The 17,956-nt window shown below is 41.0% G+C and overlaps 2 protein-coding genes across 2 annotated transcripts in view; one reads left to right on the plus strand and one right to left on the minus strand.

Moving 5' to 3' along the window:
• Positions 1-2,588: 2,588 nt before the first annotated feature.
• LOC306759393 (forkhead box C1-A-like) lies at positions 2,589-4,457 on the plus strand. Its single transcript, XM_079245030.1, has one exon. The coding sequence runs from the start codon at positions 2,861-2,863 to the stop codon at positions 4,274-4,276; it is 1,416 nt and encodes a 471-aa protein (XP_079101156.1). The 5' UTR covers positions 2,589-2,860; the 3' UTR covers positions 4,277-4,457.
• A 5,454-nt stretch (positions 4,458-9,911) lies between these two features.
• Positions 9,912-17,956, minus strand: part of gmds (GDP-mannose 4,6-dehydratase) — a gene marked incomplete at its 5' end in the record, with an annotated part of 208,469 nt that continues 200,424 nt past the window's right edge. The window contains 2 exons of the mRNA XM_079244684.1: positions 9,912-10,211; positions 11,204-11,272. Coding sequence (XP_079100810.1) covers positions 10,149-10,211; positions 11,204-11,272 — 132 coding nt within the window. The 3' untranslated portion in view covers positions 9,912-10,148. The remainder of the gene's footprint in view (positions 10,212-11,203; positions 11,273-17,956) is intronic.

Raw genomic sequence — 17,956 nt, forward strand, 5'->3', positions numbered from 1 at the left:
ATCTGAGAACAACAGAAGTCCAGTTTAATCAGCTCTAGATTAATTATTACTGATTCATATTGAAAATTTACTCGCAATTCCTTCCCATGGCTCCACCTCTTGCCTTTCCCTTCTGCTCTGCAGACTTTAGGTCCTCTTTTATTGTTGGCAAACAAATGGCCCCCCAGTACTCCCTCACTCCAACAGGAAAAGGGAGAATTTGCAGGACCAAGTGAAGGACGTTTCATGTTCTGACCACTTGGGGGCAGTAGTGTGTTGCACTAAACACACACACACACACACACACACACACACACACACACACACACAAGCGCAGCTGCATGTCAGTCATGTTTGATCGTTTTCCTGTTGAAATCAATAAATAAAAACCTTTGTGGGATTTCACATTCCCAAATGATCCAACAATATGAACAAGTTTAATCTGTAATATTTTTTATTTTAGTTCAGAATCTTGTCACATGATATGCTGCTTGTCATTAAAGAGTTAAGCTACGTGTCGAAGACGGACAGACAGACAGAGGGGTTCATGCTGCACATATGAACAGATTATTTCACCTATCACACGCTGCAGAGCAGCTGATGCGCGCGGCTCCCCGGTCAGGTCCACTCAGCGCCTGCAGGACCTCACAGATGACAGCATTTGTTTCTTCCTCCTGCTGTGACCCTGCAGACACATGCAAATCAATGATGAGAGCTAAAAAACAAAAACAAAACAATCAAGTGAGAAAATGACATCTGGTTTGTTATTTTAATGTTTTAAAAAAATACCCCATTGTTTTGTCTTAGAAGTAAAATGAAGTTTCTGAGATCTTAATTTTTTTTATATACTTCTGTTTGTTGATTCGTTTTTGTTTATAGAAGAAAATATCCTTTGAGTCCATTTTTAGAGAAAGATATACAATAAAATGTTGAGCAAACCAAATAATACATTAAATGAAAAAAAAAGTTTTATTTCTTCATTTTATTTCAAGTTGATTTATGGCAACAAACAGCCCCCCCCCCCCCCCCCCCCCCCCACTCCCGTTCATGGAGTTCAGTTTAATTTAACTAGGTTTTCTTAAATGCATCATTTATAATTATGCTTTTCTTTTTCTTTATTTATTCTCGTCTTTTTTATTTAATAAATGTTACGTTTTTCTGTGCAGTTCAGTTGTTGAACACAGCTGTGGAATTCAGTTTTTAGTGATGAACAGAAATTTGGAGCAGAATTTCTATTAAGTATTTAATCAACTCTGTGTGTATTTTGTGGATTTAATAACCAAACAGACACATAACAGACAAGCATCTTCTGCAGAATCCCTTTAAGAATTTGTGTTGAATACATTTACAAAATTCAATTCTATAAGATAAGAACCAAGAAATTTAAATTAAAATACAAGCACAGATGAACTATAATAACAGCATTGATTTTTTTTTAAAGGTCGTAGACTGGAAGTCAAATAAACCCAGAAGCAATAAAAGAAAAAAAGATTTAATTCTAACAATTTGTTTTTAATTGACATAAATCTTCTTTAAAAAAAAAAAAAAAAAAAAAGAAAATTCACCTAGTTGTGTCAAACCAGAAAAGTTTAATTTAGAAAAAAGAAAAATGAGCTAAGTCGGCAGCTAATGTTAAGCTTTTCTAAATGGTTTATTTAATTACTTTGTCTCATAAATAATTATTTAGATGTTTGCAGTGTTAAAACACAAGAAAACAAATGATGTCCAGGACTTGCAGACAACACGCGCGCGCACAACTGTCCAGCAACCTCAGAGCATTTTCACGCCTGCAGTGTCTGGGCAACATTTGGAGCTCTTCATCTTAAAATTCCCAACTTACTCTCAGCAGCAACAGGAGCAGCTCGGTCCCAGCGAAGCTTTTCTCACCCAGCTCGGCCAAATGATCTTCATTTAACCCTTAATTAGTTTCCACACACCGCCCGCCGGCGCAGTCTGGGAGGGTGTGTGTGTGGGGGGGGCATCCAAACCCTTTCATGTCTGCCTTGTTTATTCAGTGGCTGAAGTACAGCTGATGCAGTTTTTCTCACTCAGGATTGATGATAAATAGCGACTTATTTTGCATTTTCCAATCATGATAAAAATATTTCGTTTGCATATTTGTGAAAAACATGTCGATAATTTAAAATCATCTGTTTGCCTGCAGGATGCAGGTACAACACAAGGTGCTGGCAAGCAGCCTTTTGCTTCATTTGTTTGTTCTACTGGGAACCATTTCCGCTTTTACCCACAGCGTGGATGTCGAAGAGCTGCAAAGGAGCTGGTGCAGCTGTTTAATCCCAAACATTCAGCCACAAAACCACGAAATAAACATCAATTAATCTTAATTTTATATTAATTTTATTTATTTGATGGCTCTCAGTTTTTACAGTTGAAAATGATACATTTCCAGAATTTTGGCAACACCCTTTAAAGTATTTTAATAAGTATGTCTGAAGCGAAAGAGGGCAGGAGAGAGTGGGAGGAGTAGGAGGAGGAGGGGGAGGGGTGGGGGTAGTGACTTTTATCGCGGTGCTCTTTTCCACAGGTTCATTTCGCCGTCCCATTGGATGATGGCGCACACATTTTGGATTCGGGGTGGAGCAGCTCGAGTAGCCAAAAGGGAGGAAAAAATGTGAGGAGTAAAAGAAAAAAAAGTTTCTTGCTGTGTGGACTCATGCTTCAGCTGCCTTCTTAGTTTCCCAAATGTTCACTGAGGCAGCGCGCGCTCTCTCCGGCTCACCGTGGCGAGCTGTGTCCTGAGAAAAGGGACTTCCAGGCGACGAAGAAACCAGAAAGAACTGTGGGAAAGTCGGAGCACACGCACGCGCTGTGACACTTTCTGCTGGGAAGCCTTTTGGAGAGCTTTTACGCATTGCGCAGCATGCAGGCGCGCTACTCCGTGTCCAGTCCCAACTCTCTGGGAGTCGTTCCCTACATCAGCAGCGACCAGAGCTACTACCGGGCCGGCGGTGGGTACACTGGGATGCCTGCGCCCATGACCATGTACCCACATGCGGCCCACGAGCAGTACCCGGCCAGCATGGCCCGGGCGTACGGACCGTACGCCCCCCAGCACCAACCGAAGGACATGGTGAAACCCCCCTACAGTTACATCGCCCTCATCACCATGGCGATCCAGAATTCCCCGGAGAAGAAGATCACCCTGAACGGGATTTATCAGTTCATCATGGAGAGGTTCCCCTTCTACCGGGACAACAAGCAGGGCTGGCAGAACAGCATCCGGCACAACCTCTCCCTCAACGAGTGCTTTGTCAAGGTGCCGCGGGACGACAAGAAACCCGGGAAGGGCAGCTACTGGACCCTGGACCCGGACTCCTACAACATGTTTGAGAACGGCAGCTTTCTACGGCGCCGCAGGAGGTTCAAAAAGAAAGACGTGCAGAGGGAGAAGGAAGAGCGGGAGAGGCAAGGCAAGGACCCCTCTGGCCGCCCCGCGGGCCGGGATCAGGACGCACCGGTGCAAGGCTCCCAGCCGGTCCGGATCCAGGATATTAAGACTGAGAACGGAACCGCGACGCCGCCTCAGGCCGCATCTCCCACTCTGGGCGCCGTGCCCAAGATAGAGAGCCCTGATAGCAGCAGCAGCATGTCCACAGGCAGCCCCCACAGCGTCCCCTCCTCCAGGTCGCTCAGCATGGAAGGAGCCGAGCACCACCACCACGGCCAGGCCCCGGCGCAGGGCTTCAGCGTGGATAACATCATGACCTCCTTGCGGGGGTCTCCGCAGGGAGAGCTCTCCCCCCCTCTCATTGCCTCGTCTCGGACAGGTATCACCCCGTCACTGTCGCTCAGCTACTCCCCCAACCAGACCCCCGCCTACAGCTCCACGACCTGCAACCAGAGCGCCATCTCCACGAGCTCCAACGCGACCTATCACTGCAACATGCAAGCAATGAGCCTGTACGCCGGGGACAGGTCGTCCGGGGGCCACCTGGCGCCGTCCACCACGGTGGAGGAGGCCCTGCCCGACTATTGCATCACCACCACCACCGCCTCCCCGCTCGGCCACGGAAACCTAAGCCAGGCAGGCCAGGACGGTCACCACGCGCACCAAGGTAGGCTGACGTCCTGGTACGGGGACCTGAGCCACCTGAACCCGGGGTACCCGGCCCAGCAGCAGAACTTCCACTCCGTGCGGGAGATGTTTGAGTCCCAGCGGATCGGGCTGAACGGCTCCCCGGTTAACGGGAATAATAGCTGTCAGATGGCCTTCCCGTCCGGCCAGTCCATCTACCGCACCTCAGGAGCCTTTGTTTATGACTGCAGCAAGTTCTGAAAGCCAGAGGCCTCTTCTAAATGAATAACTCTAATATATACTTTCTATATTTTTGTAATTTTGCTCTTTCTTTCCTTCACACTCCGAATGGACATGAAATTCTCTCGAGAGCTGTGTATCACCACAACACGTAAGTTTCCTTCCCTCTCACTTCGAGAATTGTTTCTAAAATGGCTCAAATGCCAACTTTTTTTTAAAGACTAAACTGTAAATTATAGCCTAATATAGTAATTTATTTTTAGGAAAAGGGGAGTGGTTGGATACTGAGGACCAAACACTTAAACGTTTTCCAGTTTTTATTGTTGTTGCCTTAAATTTGCCCAATTCTTGTATAGAAATAGAGAAGGGAGGGGGGACACTTTGTAGCCATACTGACTTATTTTATTCATTGTGTTATTTGTTTTTTTTTATTTTAAAAAACTATTTTGAAGGCATTACAGTTTGTTTTGTTTAATAAAGTGCCATCTATTTGATTTTAATTGGCGTGATTTATTAGTATAAAGCTGGAACGGAGCTTGTTTAAAACGAGAGGCCTGGAATGGAAAACAAACACGTATCTTAATATTAGGATCATTTGAAATTATTCATAACATTCTATAAATTCAGACTAAATATCATGATTTATTTTGGCCCAAGAAAATAAGCTTTTATTTATTTATTTATTTTTTTAAAAGAAAATGTGCAACTGCGCAAAGAGAAGCAACGCTTTCCTGAGAATACATAAGTTTGGGACTTTGTCTCTAACATTTGTGGTAAGATGTGTATAATAGTGTAATTAAAACATCAGTAGGAGTATTCGTCCTACATTGAGGCAATATTTCATAAAGCATTTTTTGGCTGCGGCCTCAAAGTTTAACTTCAGCTCAGATTACCTTCAATCCAGTCCAGAGGGGTGAAACTTGTTGATTTTTGCTCTTTTTTAACCACATTTTTCCTTTTGAGCTCACCTGCACGTGGTATCTGCTGAGTGTTTGAGTGTAAATAACCTGGCAGTAAATAAACCCGCGCGTGGCAGCAGTGCGGTTTGTAAACTGACTAAAAGGCCTCGTCAGCAAAACAAAGCAGGTCGTTCAGACTGAACAGACTTCTGTCTGACTTCTGCTCGGGGATGATGAGAGGATTTGGATGAAAAAGCAGGAGGGGAAAAAAAGAAAAGGAGGAGAAAAGGAGCTGCAGCTGCATTTGTTTTGGATGTCTTTGGGGAACGTTTAGCTGCAGGTTCAGACCCTGAAGGTCCCTGCTGACGCATGATGAGGACGCTCTGATGGATATAAGATCTGACTGAGGGATGCAGACACACCGCTCTGCATCATGAGGAACTGGAGTTACTGGCGGTGACTGACTGAAATATTGCTGCTGTCAGATGTTTATTTATCTCTTTGCTTCCTTGATCACGTGAGATAGCCACCCTCCTCCTCCATTCTAAAAACATATCCAGGTTCTACTGAAGTGTAAAATGTCCAAAGATTTTCCTTTTATTTGTAGGCGTATTATAACAGAATTATAGAGATGGCATATTTTACATATACATACATACATATATATACATATATATATGTATATATATATATATATATATATGTATATATATATATATATATATATATATGTGTGTGTGTATGTATGTATGTATGTATGTATGTATGTGTGTGTGTGTGTCAAAAAGAAAAAAAAATGGGTATAGCCTACTGCTGTGTGTGTGCATAACATTATATATATATATATATATATATATATATATATATATATATATATATATATATATATATATATATATATATATTCCTAGATTGAATATTCTTTTCTTTTTTGGGGGGATTTTTAAGATTTGGCTTCTTCTGTAATCCTCCCAGCAGCCTGCATTGAGAGGGCTGATGATACATTACACCTCTGCAGTGTGTGGTGTGTGTACATGGGGGTGGGATGGTGATAGAAGAGGGGGTGCCTTTGCACGAACGGGCAGGCCGTGGACAGGCACCAGTGAAAGCTGACTAAGTTTTAGGCTTTTGTGGATTGGATTTTAAAGACTCAGTGAAATAAAATAAAAACAAAATAAAAATAAAAAGATTTCCAGCGACGCCCCCCCCCCCCCCCCCCCCCTACCCCTCCCCCTCTTCCTCCCCCCGGGGCCACCGTGAAAGTATCACTGCAGCTCCCGTGTAAACAACGCGTTATTGGCTCGACATGCACCTTCCACAGCTACTGCAGTTTGCCATTTTAAATGACCAGCCTGTGTGCGCGGAAAGCTGCCTGTAGGGACTAAAAACGAAGCTGTTGCTCCCAAACCAACGTGTCTGTGATGAATGCGGCTCTCCAGAGCCAGGAAGGAACATCCAGGAACTCCGGCGAGTCGTTTTTCATCCAGAAGACAAGACGTGAGGAGGTGATGGAGGTCAGTGGAGAGGATGTCAACAATGCACTTTAGGAAAGGATGGTGAGAAGCCTCGCTGCCTTATCTGAAGCACCCTCACTGGGACAGCACAGTGCAGGGCGGTGGGCTCGTGCGTTTTTATGGCAGCTTGCAGGCCTGCTGTACAACCAGCTAAAGACTCCCAGAGGAGGGGGGGTGGGGGGTATTCGGTCTGGAAACGCTGCCAGCCCGCTCCACAGGCTGGCTGCAGTGGATCCAGAGGGGCCTGACTGAGGAATGAATATGCCGCGTTGTGTTGGAGGTGTTTTTATGTTCAGCTCGGAACGACTCGCGCCGGGGGATCCCACGCGCTCCAGGTGGCGCGCCGTGGGGCGCGTTGTGCCAAACGAGCAGTGGAGAAGTCAAATCAATTCTCCTGTTATTTATTGCAAGTAAATCCGACACTCAGCACCAGAAGTCCAGCAGATTGTTGGGAGAAAGAGGGAAAACTCCTGGAAGTGTGAGCTCATGGTTTTTTTTTCTTTTGTCAGGAACCTTTTTGTTTGTTTCTTTTCCACCTCAAAGCTCAACTAAAAAATACATAAAAAAAAAACATGAGTTAAATAAATAAGTAGAGACACTTTATCCCACTAAAACTGTGATAAAGTACAAAAAGAAACATATAAAAATTGGTAAATAATTAAAAAAGATGTAATGGCTTCTCTGTAAAAATAGTTTTATCTCCAATTTTGGAACAAAATGTTCAACTTTACCTTTTTACCAAAAAGTCGTTTTTTTTGTTTTTTTTTTTCAAACGCAGACTGAACCAACCAGGCTGAACCAAGCCTGCATGCCTTGCAGTGTGAGGTGTGTGTGTGTGTGTGTGTGTGTGTGTGGAGGTGCGTCCCCTGGGAGCGCAGTTAGATCCCCTCACACTGCAGCCATGGCGGAGATTGCGGCCCCCTCCCCAGTCTTTAATCCCGCAGGACTCTGGCACAAACAAAGATTTTCATGTCACTTTTCTGCCTCATTTGTTGCTGTTGCTGTTGTTGAAAACATTTGTGTCATGAAAGAGTCCAAGAAATCCTTCTGAGCCTGATCCTCAATGCAGTTTCTAAACCATGTGAAGGCCTCAGAGTGACGTGCAGACCGGAACGACGCGTTTTGCGTCCCGTTATTTGGTTCCAAACTGTCGGCATTTCTAAAGTTTATTATCATTATTATTATCATTGTCAATAATAATAATAATAATAATAATAATAATAATAACAAAGGCGGGATCTCTTTACATTAGCTGAATTATTTTAAATTTAAAAACACATTTTTGTTACTTTGCGACTCCGGTGTTTTGAAAAATTAACTTTTTCTACCTTTTGAATTTTTTTTTTTTATTTAAATATTTTTATTTAAATGATATTTTCAATAATTTTTTTTAATTAATTTTTTTTAACAAGCTCTCCTTTAGAACAGATTTATATAAGATGTTTATTGGCGGAAGTCTAATAAATATTTCCCCCAGTCAGCCCAGTTTTAATGCAGCAGGGCGCGAGACTAGTTTTCATTTCTGCGCAGAAATTCCGTTTTGCGCCATGATGAAGGAACGCGACGTTTCTCCTGTAAAGATGCGTTTTGACTTGATCAGCATCGTTCTCACGTCGGTCATTTGTTTTTATATTTCTGTTATATTAAAGGAATTTCTTTCTAAGATTTTACTTAAAAAAAACATTTTAAAACTTATTAAATCTTTGGCAACAATTAAAGCAGTTAAGCCCATAAAATGTTTATTTAGCTGCCGGAAGGTTTTCTGTTCTGCTTCAAAACTCCACCAGTTTCTCTGTGTCTGCGCCAACAGCAGATCTGATCACTAACCTGACTAATTGTTGTTGAGGGATACGCGGTGCACCTGTGTGAGGCCTCGGGCTGTTTACATATATATATGTTTGTGTGTGTGTGTGGGTACGTGTGTTTTCTGCTCTCGGAGCAGTTTCAGGGGCCCAAAACCAGCGCCAGGGCCACATCTGTTTCTTATTGAGAGTCCGCGCAGACGCAGCGCTGTCCAGGACGATCAGAGACTGTCCACATGTCCTGTAGGTGTTGTCCCAAAAACAGGCTCCTCGCTGAGACCTTCAGGGCTCCGTGCAAGCCGACTGTCAAACCGCCTAAACAATACCAGCAGTGTGCTGCGTTTACTGGAATGCTTAAAAACAGTCCCAACTTCTGCTTTTCCTCCACATTTCTTTAGAAAAAAATGTTTTTCTTTCCGTTTTTTACAGCTATAATTCCTTCACAGTTTACATGGAATAAAAGTGAAGCTGCAAAGTGTCACACAGCTGCAGACAAACAAAGCTCTAATCAGAATAAGATGCACCTGAAAGCTCCTTAAATGAATTAAATAAAACAGCAGAGGTAAAAGACCACGAGTTGCTTCATTACCAACTTTTCTCACTTCTAATAATTTCTTTCTCTCACTGTAAATATCAATTATTTACAAGCTACTGCCTGTAAATAACTTAGTTTTATTTTATTTACATTTTAGTGCCTTTTTTGTTTATATTTGATTATAGTAAGGATGTAAAAGAGCCATAAAGACACAAACTAAACCACATAAATACAAAACAATATAGAAATTCATGACAAGCAAAGTTCTTGTCTGCTAATGAAGCAAGAGATGGAGGACTGTAGATAGTCTAAGGCAGATTAAACACCTCAGTGGGTCTGAATCACATCTGTAAGGGGTGAATACAGTAAATCAGAAGTAGCATGTTGTTCAGGACAGATGAGACGCCTGTCAGATCGGATTCTGGGCTCGGGGAGGAAAAATAAGCTTCCCGCTGTATAAAAAAAGAGCATAAAATGCCTGCAAATAAAAGCCTTGGAAAGATGAAGCAGAGAAAAGAGGAGACAAACCAGCCGATTTCTGAACACACACAACACTCACCTAACCTGCATTTAGAGAACCTGCGGCTTTTACTGGACTAAAATAAACAATCACAACAGCTGCAACCACCGACTTTATGTTTTATTATCATCCTTGTAGCCCTGATCAATCTGTTCATGTTCTGGTAGAAAACAAAGATCAAATGTCTGACTTCATGGTAGCAAATGGATCATTATTACATAATAACAACAATCTAATCCTTGATTCCTTTTGGTCATTTAGGAAAAAATTAAACTTTGACACATAAATCAATTTCTTCACATTCAAAAGATAAACATAAATAAACCTGCCATCAGTAAATTATGACATGATCAGTGTAAAAGGCATTTAAAGTGGGTGAAAAAACAACAAAACAAAATCAAAATGGCATAATATGAGAAACAGACACCAGACTCAAAGGCAACGATTGGTTCCCTCTAACACCCGTAACAAAGAAGAAAAGGACACAATCACATCATCTGGAAAAGTCATAAAGGTAGAAATAAAAAGGAAAAAAAAAGGTTGTGCCACTGATGGGCTCAGTGGCAGGACGGTGGAGTGCTGTAACATCTCCATCCTATCTGGAGGGACGGACATATTTGGCCTCAGGCGTTTGGATTTTGCCTCATCAGTTCGACGTCTGCGTCCACCATCTCCTTCACCAGCTCCTGCACATGATCAGATATAACAGGAAGCAAAAAGAAAACAAGGTTTAATCAGGTTTAAGGTTTGAACAAGAAAAACCTGTTTATCTGTTTTCTAAAAATAATCATAAAAAAATTTAAATAAACTAAACAGCCAAAAAAAAAAGTAATTTGTGCTAAAATCAGACATCTTCTGACAAAAATAATTTTAAAAAAAAATAAAAAAAAGTTAAAAATGTGATGAGTTGAGAGAAAATGTCTAGAAAATATGTTTAATGTAAATAAATCATATTTATGAGGTAAACTATGCATTTCTGCCCCAGTTTAAACCCCAGTTCAGAAAAAAACAGATGCGGATTTTTGCATGATCTATTTCCCACACATACATAACTATTAAAAAATGCAGAAATATTTAAAACATTTAAAAACATCAGAAATAAAGAAAAAATACAAATAAATGTAATAATCAAAAAGTGAATGTTTCACAAAATGAAATACAATGCATTACAATACAATAACTAAAGAATAAAAATTAAAAAAAAAAAAAAAAAAAACAGTAAACAAACATGTTGAATATTTTATCCAGTTTTTTCCTGACAAAATGCTCTGCACTGCACCAATGATCTTTTCTTTTTATTCATGGATTTTTCCCACTGTTTTGGGGATAATAAAATTCCTCATTGGGATTGATGAAGTATTTTTAATTTCATAAAATAAAAAATATTCTATTTTTGGGATAATTTGATGCATTTCAGGTTGAGGTTTACAGTATTAAAAGGAATAAATCTTTTATTGTTTAATTCGAACAAACATAAGTGAATAAAGCTGCTTCCAGAATTTTGTGACTGAGAATTTTTCTAGTTAAAAAAAATCCCTGAGATTCAAAAATCAGTTTTTCATGTCGGCTAGCTTTTTTTCCCCTCAAAACCCAACAATAAATCAACATTTTCTCATCGCCGTTTTATTTGTGTCAACAAAATCCTCCAGTTGGATGAGATGCGCTTCAACCAACGTACCTCAAAAGTCACCTTTGGCTTCCAGCCCAGCCTCTGGAAGGCCCTGCTGCTGTCACCTTGCAGAAAGTCCTGATGCAAAGGAAGGACAGGGAGAAGGAAGGGGGGAGAGAGAGAGCGGAGGAGAAAGAACAACAAATCATCTGTCATGTCTGATATGATGGCTGAGAGCAGGACGGTCCTGCCGTCCAGCTGATGCGTCCTTCTGATACGAAGACATGTTCAACCGGACACGAGAGATGGAGGGTGATGATTACTTTCTCTCTCTCTCTTTCATACAAACTATCTCCCCTCTTCAGGGAAAAAGAGGTCACAGAGTCTGCTGGCCATCAATCCCCTCTCTCGGCTCCCCACCTCCGATCTGTCCAGACAGCCCTCGTCGGTGCCAAAGCATGATGAATTGTGGGACTCTGGTGGTGTAACCCTCAGCCCAGGACCCGCCTCTCACCCCCCCCACCTCCCCAACTTCTAACCCTTTCCCCCCCCTGTTGTGTTTTGCACTGGGTTCAACATCCAGCGAGACCCCGCCGCAGACCACCAAAGAGACAGAAGAAGAAAAAACCTCTTTCTCCGTCCGGCTGTTTTTAAAGCTCCCGTCTTTCTCCGACTTCTATTTTTGTCTCCAGATTTCTGAGGGTCTTTCATCTGTCGCTCATCTCACATGTTTGTGTCGGAAACATTTATGTTGGCTTCAGGAAATCTAACAAAACAAAGAGGAACGTCTTGTTTCTTAACTGGTAATGGATGTTTATTAATAATAAAGCTAATTTCAAACTCAACAACTTTCCTGTACAGATCTAAATAACTTAAATATCTCAATTCAATAATAATAAACACAATCTTTAAAAAGCCAGGTCATCATATATGTAGCCTGTCCAGAAGTATCTGGACATTAAAACAATTATAAAGTCAATTAGGATGAATTTAATGAGACTTTTTGTCTGAATTTGTTGTTTTACAGACATAAAATGTACATCATTATAATTCCTTGCAGAATCAGAAAATATTTATTTCCTGCACTAAATTATGTACATTTCATCCCTTTTTAAAGATGTTTTTACTTATTTTCATTTAACTTTTATCGATCAATTCAATTTTAAATCAGGTCTACGTGTTTTTATTCACTTCATCGGTGGGTGCAGTTATCAGCTCCCGTTTCAGATAAACAGATGACGAAATGATGATGAATAAAGCAATAAATAAATAATAAACGGCATGCATATGAACAAAAGCTTCACAGGAAATGTTGCACCGGATGAGATTCAGAAGACAAGATCCAGCATGTGCCACATTTTGTTCGTATCTCACATAATGACGTCATCAGAAAGGCATGAATCTTAAAGAGGACGCACATGGAAGGTGTTGATGGAAGTTATTCTCCTCAGTCATATGTTCTCAGACGTGTTGAAGCATCAACCAGGACCAAAGTTTAAAGGGTTATTTAATCTGCTGCTGCTTTCAGTCTCCACTCGTCCCACCGGGCTTGGGAGAAATTGGAGGGTTTTGCTTTCATGTAGCAGCAGGAGCTTCGGCGAGGTGCAAGCGCTGATGTTGGGTGGTGAGGCCCGGTTAACGCACGGCGTTACGGTTCATCGCAGAGATGCTGAACGGTGCTGAGATCAGGACTAAAAGCACACGAGTGCAGTTCCTCTGCAACGAAAACTTTCCCTTTTGTTTTGCATGAAACCCGGACCCCGTTTAACCCATTCTGTTTGCGACTTTGTTTAAAAGACTCTCTGAAAACCCCGCAAATATAGAAACCATCCAGCCGAAGTGTTCATTTCCCACTTTTCCTCCATCTACGTGGCTTCAGGCTTGAAAGGTTGAAGGACACAAACGGCGCTCCCAGTCAGAAAAGGTTAAACGTGAGAATCTAGTCGGAAAGTTGAAGTTATGTAAACTATCCCTGCATGTTGTAGTTCTGCGCCATTTATATTTCCATTAATTGGAACTAGAGTGCTTAACAGAAACTATGGAAAATAGCCCAGACAAAGAGTCAAAAGAGAAGGGTGGTGTTATCTGGAGCTGAACCTCTTGAAAATGTCTTTTCTGGGTGATCTTATTACAGAGGAACGCACACAGCAGCGCTGGCATAGTTCAGCCTTTAAGAGAGCAGGGACCCACATCTCAGAGAGGCTCCACAGCGTTTAATCACACTCTTCTGATTACACACAAAGACCAGAGCACTGAACACACACAGAGGGAACAAGTACAGGCTGATTCAGGCTCTGACGCTGTTCAGTTTAATATTATCCGACCCCAGATGAAAACCTGATTCAATTCCGGGTGAGCGGTGGTTTTTATTTTTAACCAAAAGGCCATTTTCTGCTCCGTCTGCAACAGCAGGACAAACAGCTCTTTCTCATGTGAGCAGCTCTGAACATTACTCAGTTCTGGCTCTGAAGCCATAACTGGAAACATTTTCAGACTAATTACCTACAGCAATGAGACATAATTCATCATGGTGCTGAATGTAATTATCATAGGGTGACTTGCTCCACAATTACATTAAATAATCCACTTGCTTCATAATTATATTGATTAAGGTTTGTAATGGAGAACATTTGATAGCTGGCACAAAAGAAACAACTGCTTTCCTCACGAACGCTGTTTAAGATCCGACCATTACACCTGCTTTAACATTCACTTGGCACCATGACAGCGTCATATTCGCTGTTTGGTTAAAAAAACAGGAGTTTGTTTGGAGCGAGATGTGAAAGCAAATTAAAGAAAAACAAAAGCAAGAAGTCTGGAACATTCCAGTAGTTGGCTTTTCTTCGTGGTCCCATCTGCATGCGCTTCATATACAGGTCAGATGAAGTGAAACAAACTGTCTGCAGGTCCCTGTTGCAGGAATACAAGACGACACCAGGAGTGAGCTTCTGGTGAGGAACGCAGCTTACCGTGGATCAGGGATGCAAACGCACTTTGTTTACAGTCGCTCTGTTTTAACAGCCGCTAGGTTAGAGATGGTGCCATTTATGTGTCTATTATCTGAAGTCCACACCCCCCCCCTCCCACAAATTCAAGTTTAATCTTTCCAGTCGAAGTCCTTCCCTTCTGCTTTTTGCAGAAATTCTACAAAAAGCAGCGTGGAACAACGGCGTGGCTGTAATCCTTTACAAACGACCTGACCGCAGAGCTAACTGGAAACTGAGAGGGGTCATGGAAACACAGAGCAGCGCGGCTTCTTTTTGTTGGCTGCTCTGATACTTTCAGCTGCGCTGCTGAATGTTAGCAAACTTCAGCTAAACTATTGTTGACCCAGATCTGGAGAGAGCTTCCCTCACAGCCAGCTGATGTGACGGATGGCTCGGCTGAAAGCAGAGAAAGTTTACGACCAAGATTCACTTTTCAATTCTCTGGATTTTTGCAGATGATGAGCGAAGGCACTAAAAGGCGAGGCAGGACATGTGGGCTCAATTTAGAGCAATACAATACAATACCATATTTAAATCCAGATATTAGACCGTACCGAAGTACAAACTGTCACGTGAGGGTTTGGCTGTGTTTGGCGCCTTCCTACCTGTTTCTGATCAATAACACTGTGTTCTTTGTGCTGCTGGGAGCCGGTTTCATCTAACATGATCACCTGAAGGTTTTTTTTTTTTTAAGATCTGGGCAAAAATTGTGCAAAAAATCTGAGATAAAAAAAATAATCAGATTACGTGGGATCAATATTTCAGTTAACCAGAAACTGTTTTATAGGAAATATGTTCTTTTCTATTAAACATCTTTAAACTTTGCTCAGTAGAGATGATCTGGAAGCATTTCACAGCAGACTAATTTAGTTGAACACACTCTTATTCACATATTGGGCATTGCCTGAATTAACCCTTTCATGCATGAATTAATAAACAATGCAACATTTTTTAAACACAGTATTTTACCTCTACAGACATTTGCAATAATACTTGTTTATTAGTGATATTTGGGATTTATCACAATTTAGGATTTATTTTAATGTATTCTCTAAAATATTTATAAGATAATACATAATCATCATTACGTAAATCTTCTTTAAAATACAGCTGTATCATTTTCCTATTCATCACAAAGGCAAACTTGCGTCATTACATTATATTCAATTACATTTATTTATTTTTACAGTGAGTGGAAACGTATTGGATGACCCAACATCCACCGAAGTGGTTTATGTACAGAAACACCATCCTCATTCATGAATATGCAAGAAAAAAGCTTGTAAATAGATGTCCACTACATGGCCACTATACATGAAAGGGTTAAATAACTTCATTTCAAGATGCATTTTAATCCTTTGTTACTTTTAGTTCTTGGATCTTCAAGATAACACTCAACTGCATGTACAGTAGAGTCTGAGGTGCTGTAATAATTAGAATATTCAGTTATTGTTGGAAAAACAGAAATGTCTCCATAGCTGCAACTTCATCCGAGTTTTTGTACAAAAGCTATATTTCCGCTGAAATCCAAGAAACTCATAGAAGTTTTATCTAATAACTTATCACAATCCTGCAAAGATGAGGTGAATTAGTCCGTTGAAATGTGAGAAATCAGCATCTGTCCTTGTGAGTTTGATGGAGCTGAGCACAGCTCAAAGCTGCAGGGAAAAAAACAGCAATGTCCTTAGATAGTCACTTAAAATCTGGCAATGTGGCACCTTGATACAGGGTTGTGCCTTCATTTTGTTTGTGCTTTATATTCTAATAACTATGAAACAACAAAAAGCCTTTTAAAGCCTTTTGCTCCGATAACTGCTATATGTCGTCCTTCCTTTTAATCTACTTTTGACCATCCCTGCTCTTCCTCAGCAACTGCTTCACTGCATTTTATGAGTGATGGTGGAAATTAAAGGCAATATGGCATAGAGGGTGGTGGAAAAAAAAAGAAAATATGCACCATCTGATGGTAAAAGTGGTTAAGAACTGCAAGCCAGAAAGCAGTGAGAATTACCAATCAGATAGGACTAGTACTGGTTTTGTTTCCCCCCAGCCCCTGGTTTTTGGATTAATCTTCAAAAGTTAACTCTATTTGGGGAATTTCAGCAACTGAAATAGTTTCATTAAGACAAGCCCCATGTATGAAAGTGTAGAGAACATTTAAGTCAAAGGAACTGAAAAAAAAAAAAAGCCATTTAAATACCAAACCTCTCAGATTATCCCACAGAAATAATAAACAACACACAAGGCTGACAGGAGAAGGAAAAGGGTATGCCTCGTATTAAAAATCACCATCCTTGTCACCACAGTTGTCAGGTCAGATCTCTGAAATCTCTATCCGAGTATAGCAGAAGAACATCTGTTGAAATTAGAGTCCTGTCAGCTAACTCTACCTTCTTAGAACACAACCACACAGTTTAGCATCCAGGAAGTTAATCCAGCATCTGGTCTTTCTCAACCAGGATTTCTGCAGGTGACAGACAACCTCACCCTGGCAGATCTGCCTGCACAGTACCGCTCAGTGAAATCAAACCTGATACCAAACTGCTAACGAGAACGTTTTGCGGCCGAGTGAACTCACCCTAAACAGAGCATGTAGCGCATAATTCAACATGAACTACTAACAGATGGGGGCACAATATAATCTTCATATGGATCCGATTTGGAACCAAATCCAACATTTTGGTACATCCTGTTTAAAGGATTGTCCTGAAAATGAGCCGTGACAAAATGTGTCCTTCAATCTGGGAGCATACGCACTTCTGAAGATTAAATGTCAACATGATCAGGAACTACACCACCTCTGACACCATGAAAGGGGATTCTGGGTGACCATCCAGGTCTCTGAGGACCGGCCCGACTGGTATCTGGTAGATTTATTCAAATTTACTTCACTATGTTGTAGCTATTTCAGTAAACCTTTGAAATTTTGCCCAAAAACCTGGAAAACCTGGTCGCTCATCACATCAGTGGGTAAGAAATGAATGTGGGAAATAAAATCTAAGAGTTTTTGTTTATCTAAGACATGTCTGAATTGTTTATTTTCAGTTTTTTAAGTGAGTCGTGGCCATTTTTAGTCTCTTGAAAAAGAACGTACCTATTTATAGAAGCGTGCCCGAACATGGATGAACTGTTTCAACTACTTATCCCTGACCAAGTCATACTAGTTTACAAAAAAAGTTAAATTAAATATTTAAAAAATAAAATAGGAAATATTTGTTAGTCTATGTCAGCTGTTTTTAGTTACAGTTGATTAGTTAAATAACTATATATAATTTGTGTGAGTGGGTCAGATTATGATATTCTCCTTCCGGCTCATTTCCATTCAAGTGTTTGAAATTTATGCCGTATTGATTTATTATGAAAACAAGACAAATATGATCCATCCATTTACTGTCACTATGTAACTTCATCATGGGGCAACAGTCTGAGCAGAGATCGTCTTCAGATTCGTTTCAGGAGAACAAAGGTGATCCCAGACAAGCTTTCGCTCTGCATTAGTAATGCCTCCTCCTGGCAGAGAATGTCTGAAGTACCTCCCATAGAAGGTTTCCAGAGGGAATCCGACCCAGATGCCAACACCGCCTTACCTACAACGCAGAGGGAAAGAGGTTGAACTTTGAGCCCCTCCTCTACCCTTCTCCATAAGCCTGAGGGTTAGTCAGGTTGTAGGAAGCTCATTTTGTCCGTTTGCATTCATAATCTAATTGTTTTGGTCATTACGTACCAAAGTTTATGGTTAGATTGTAGATTAACTAAATAACAGCTTCACCAAAACAGAATTGTGCAATATCTGCATGACTGCCTCAACCCGCCTTCCAATCTGGCGCTCCACCTG

Source organism: Telmatherina bonti (assembly GCF_933228915.1).
Source record: "Telmatherina bonti genome assembly, chromosome: 8".
NCBI classification, from domain to species: domain Eukaryota; kingdom Metazoa; phylum Chordata; class Actinopteri; order Atheriniformes; family Telmatherinidae; genus Telmatherina; species Telmatherina bonti.

Excerpts from the sequence above, each read along its gene's own strand:
- LOC306759393 (XM_079245030.1), top strand. The coding sequence starts at position 2,861 with ATGCAGGCGCGCTACTCCGTGTCCAGTCCCAACTCTCTGGGAGTCGTT.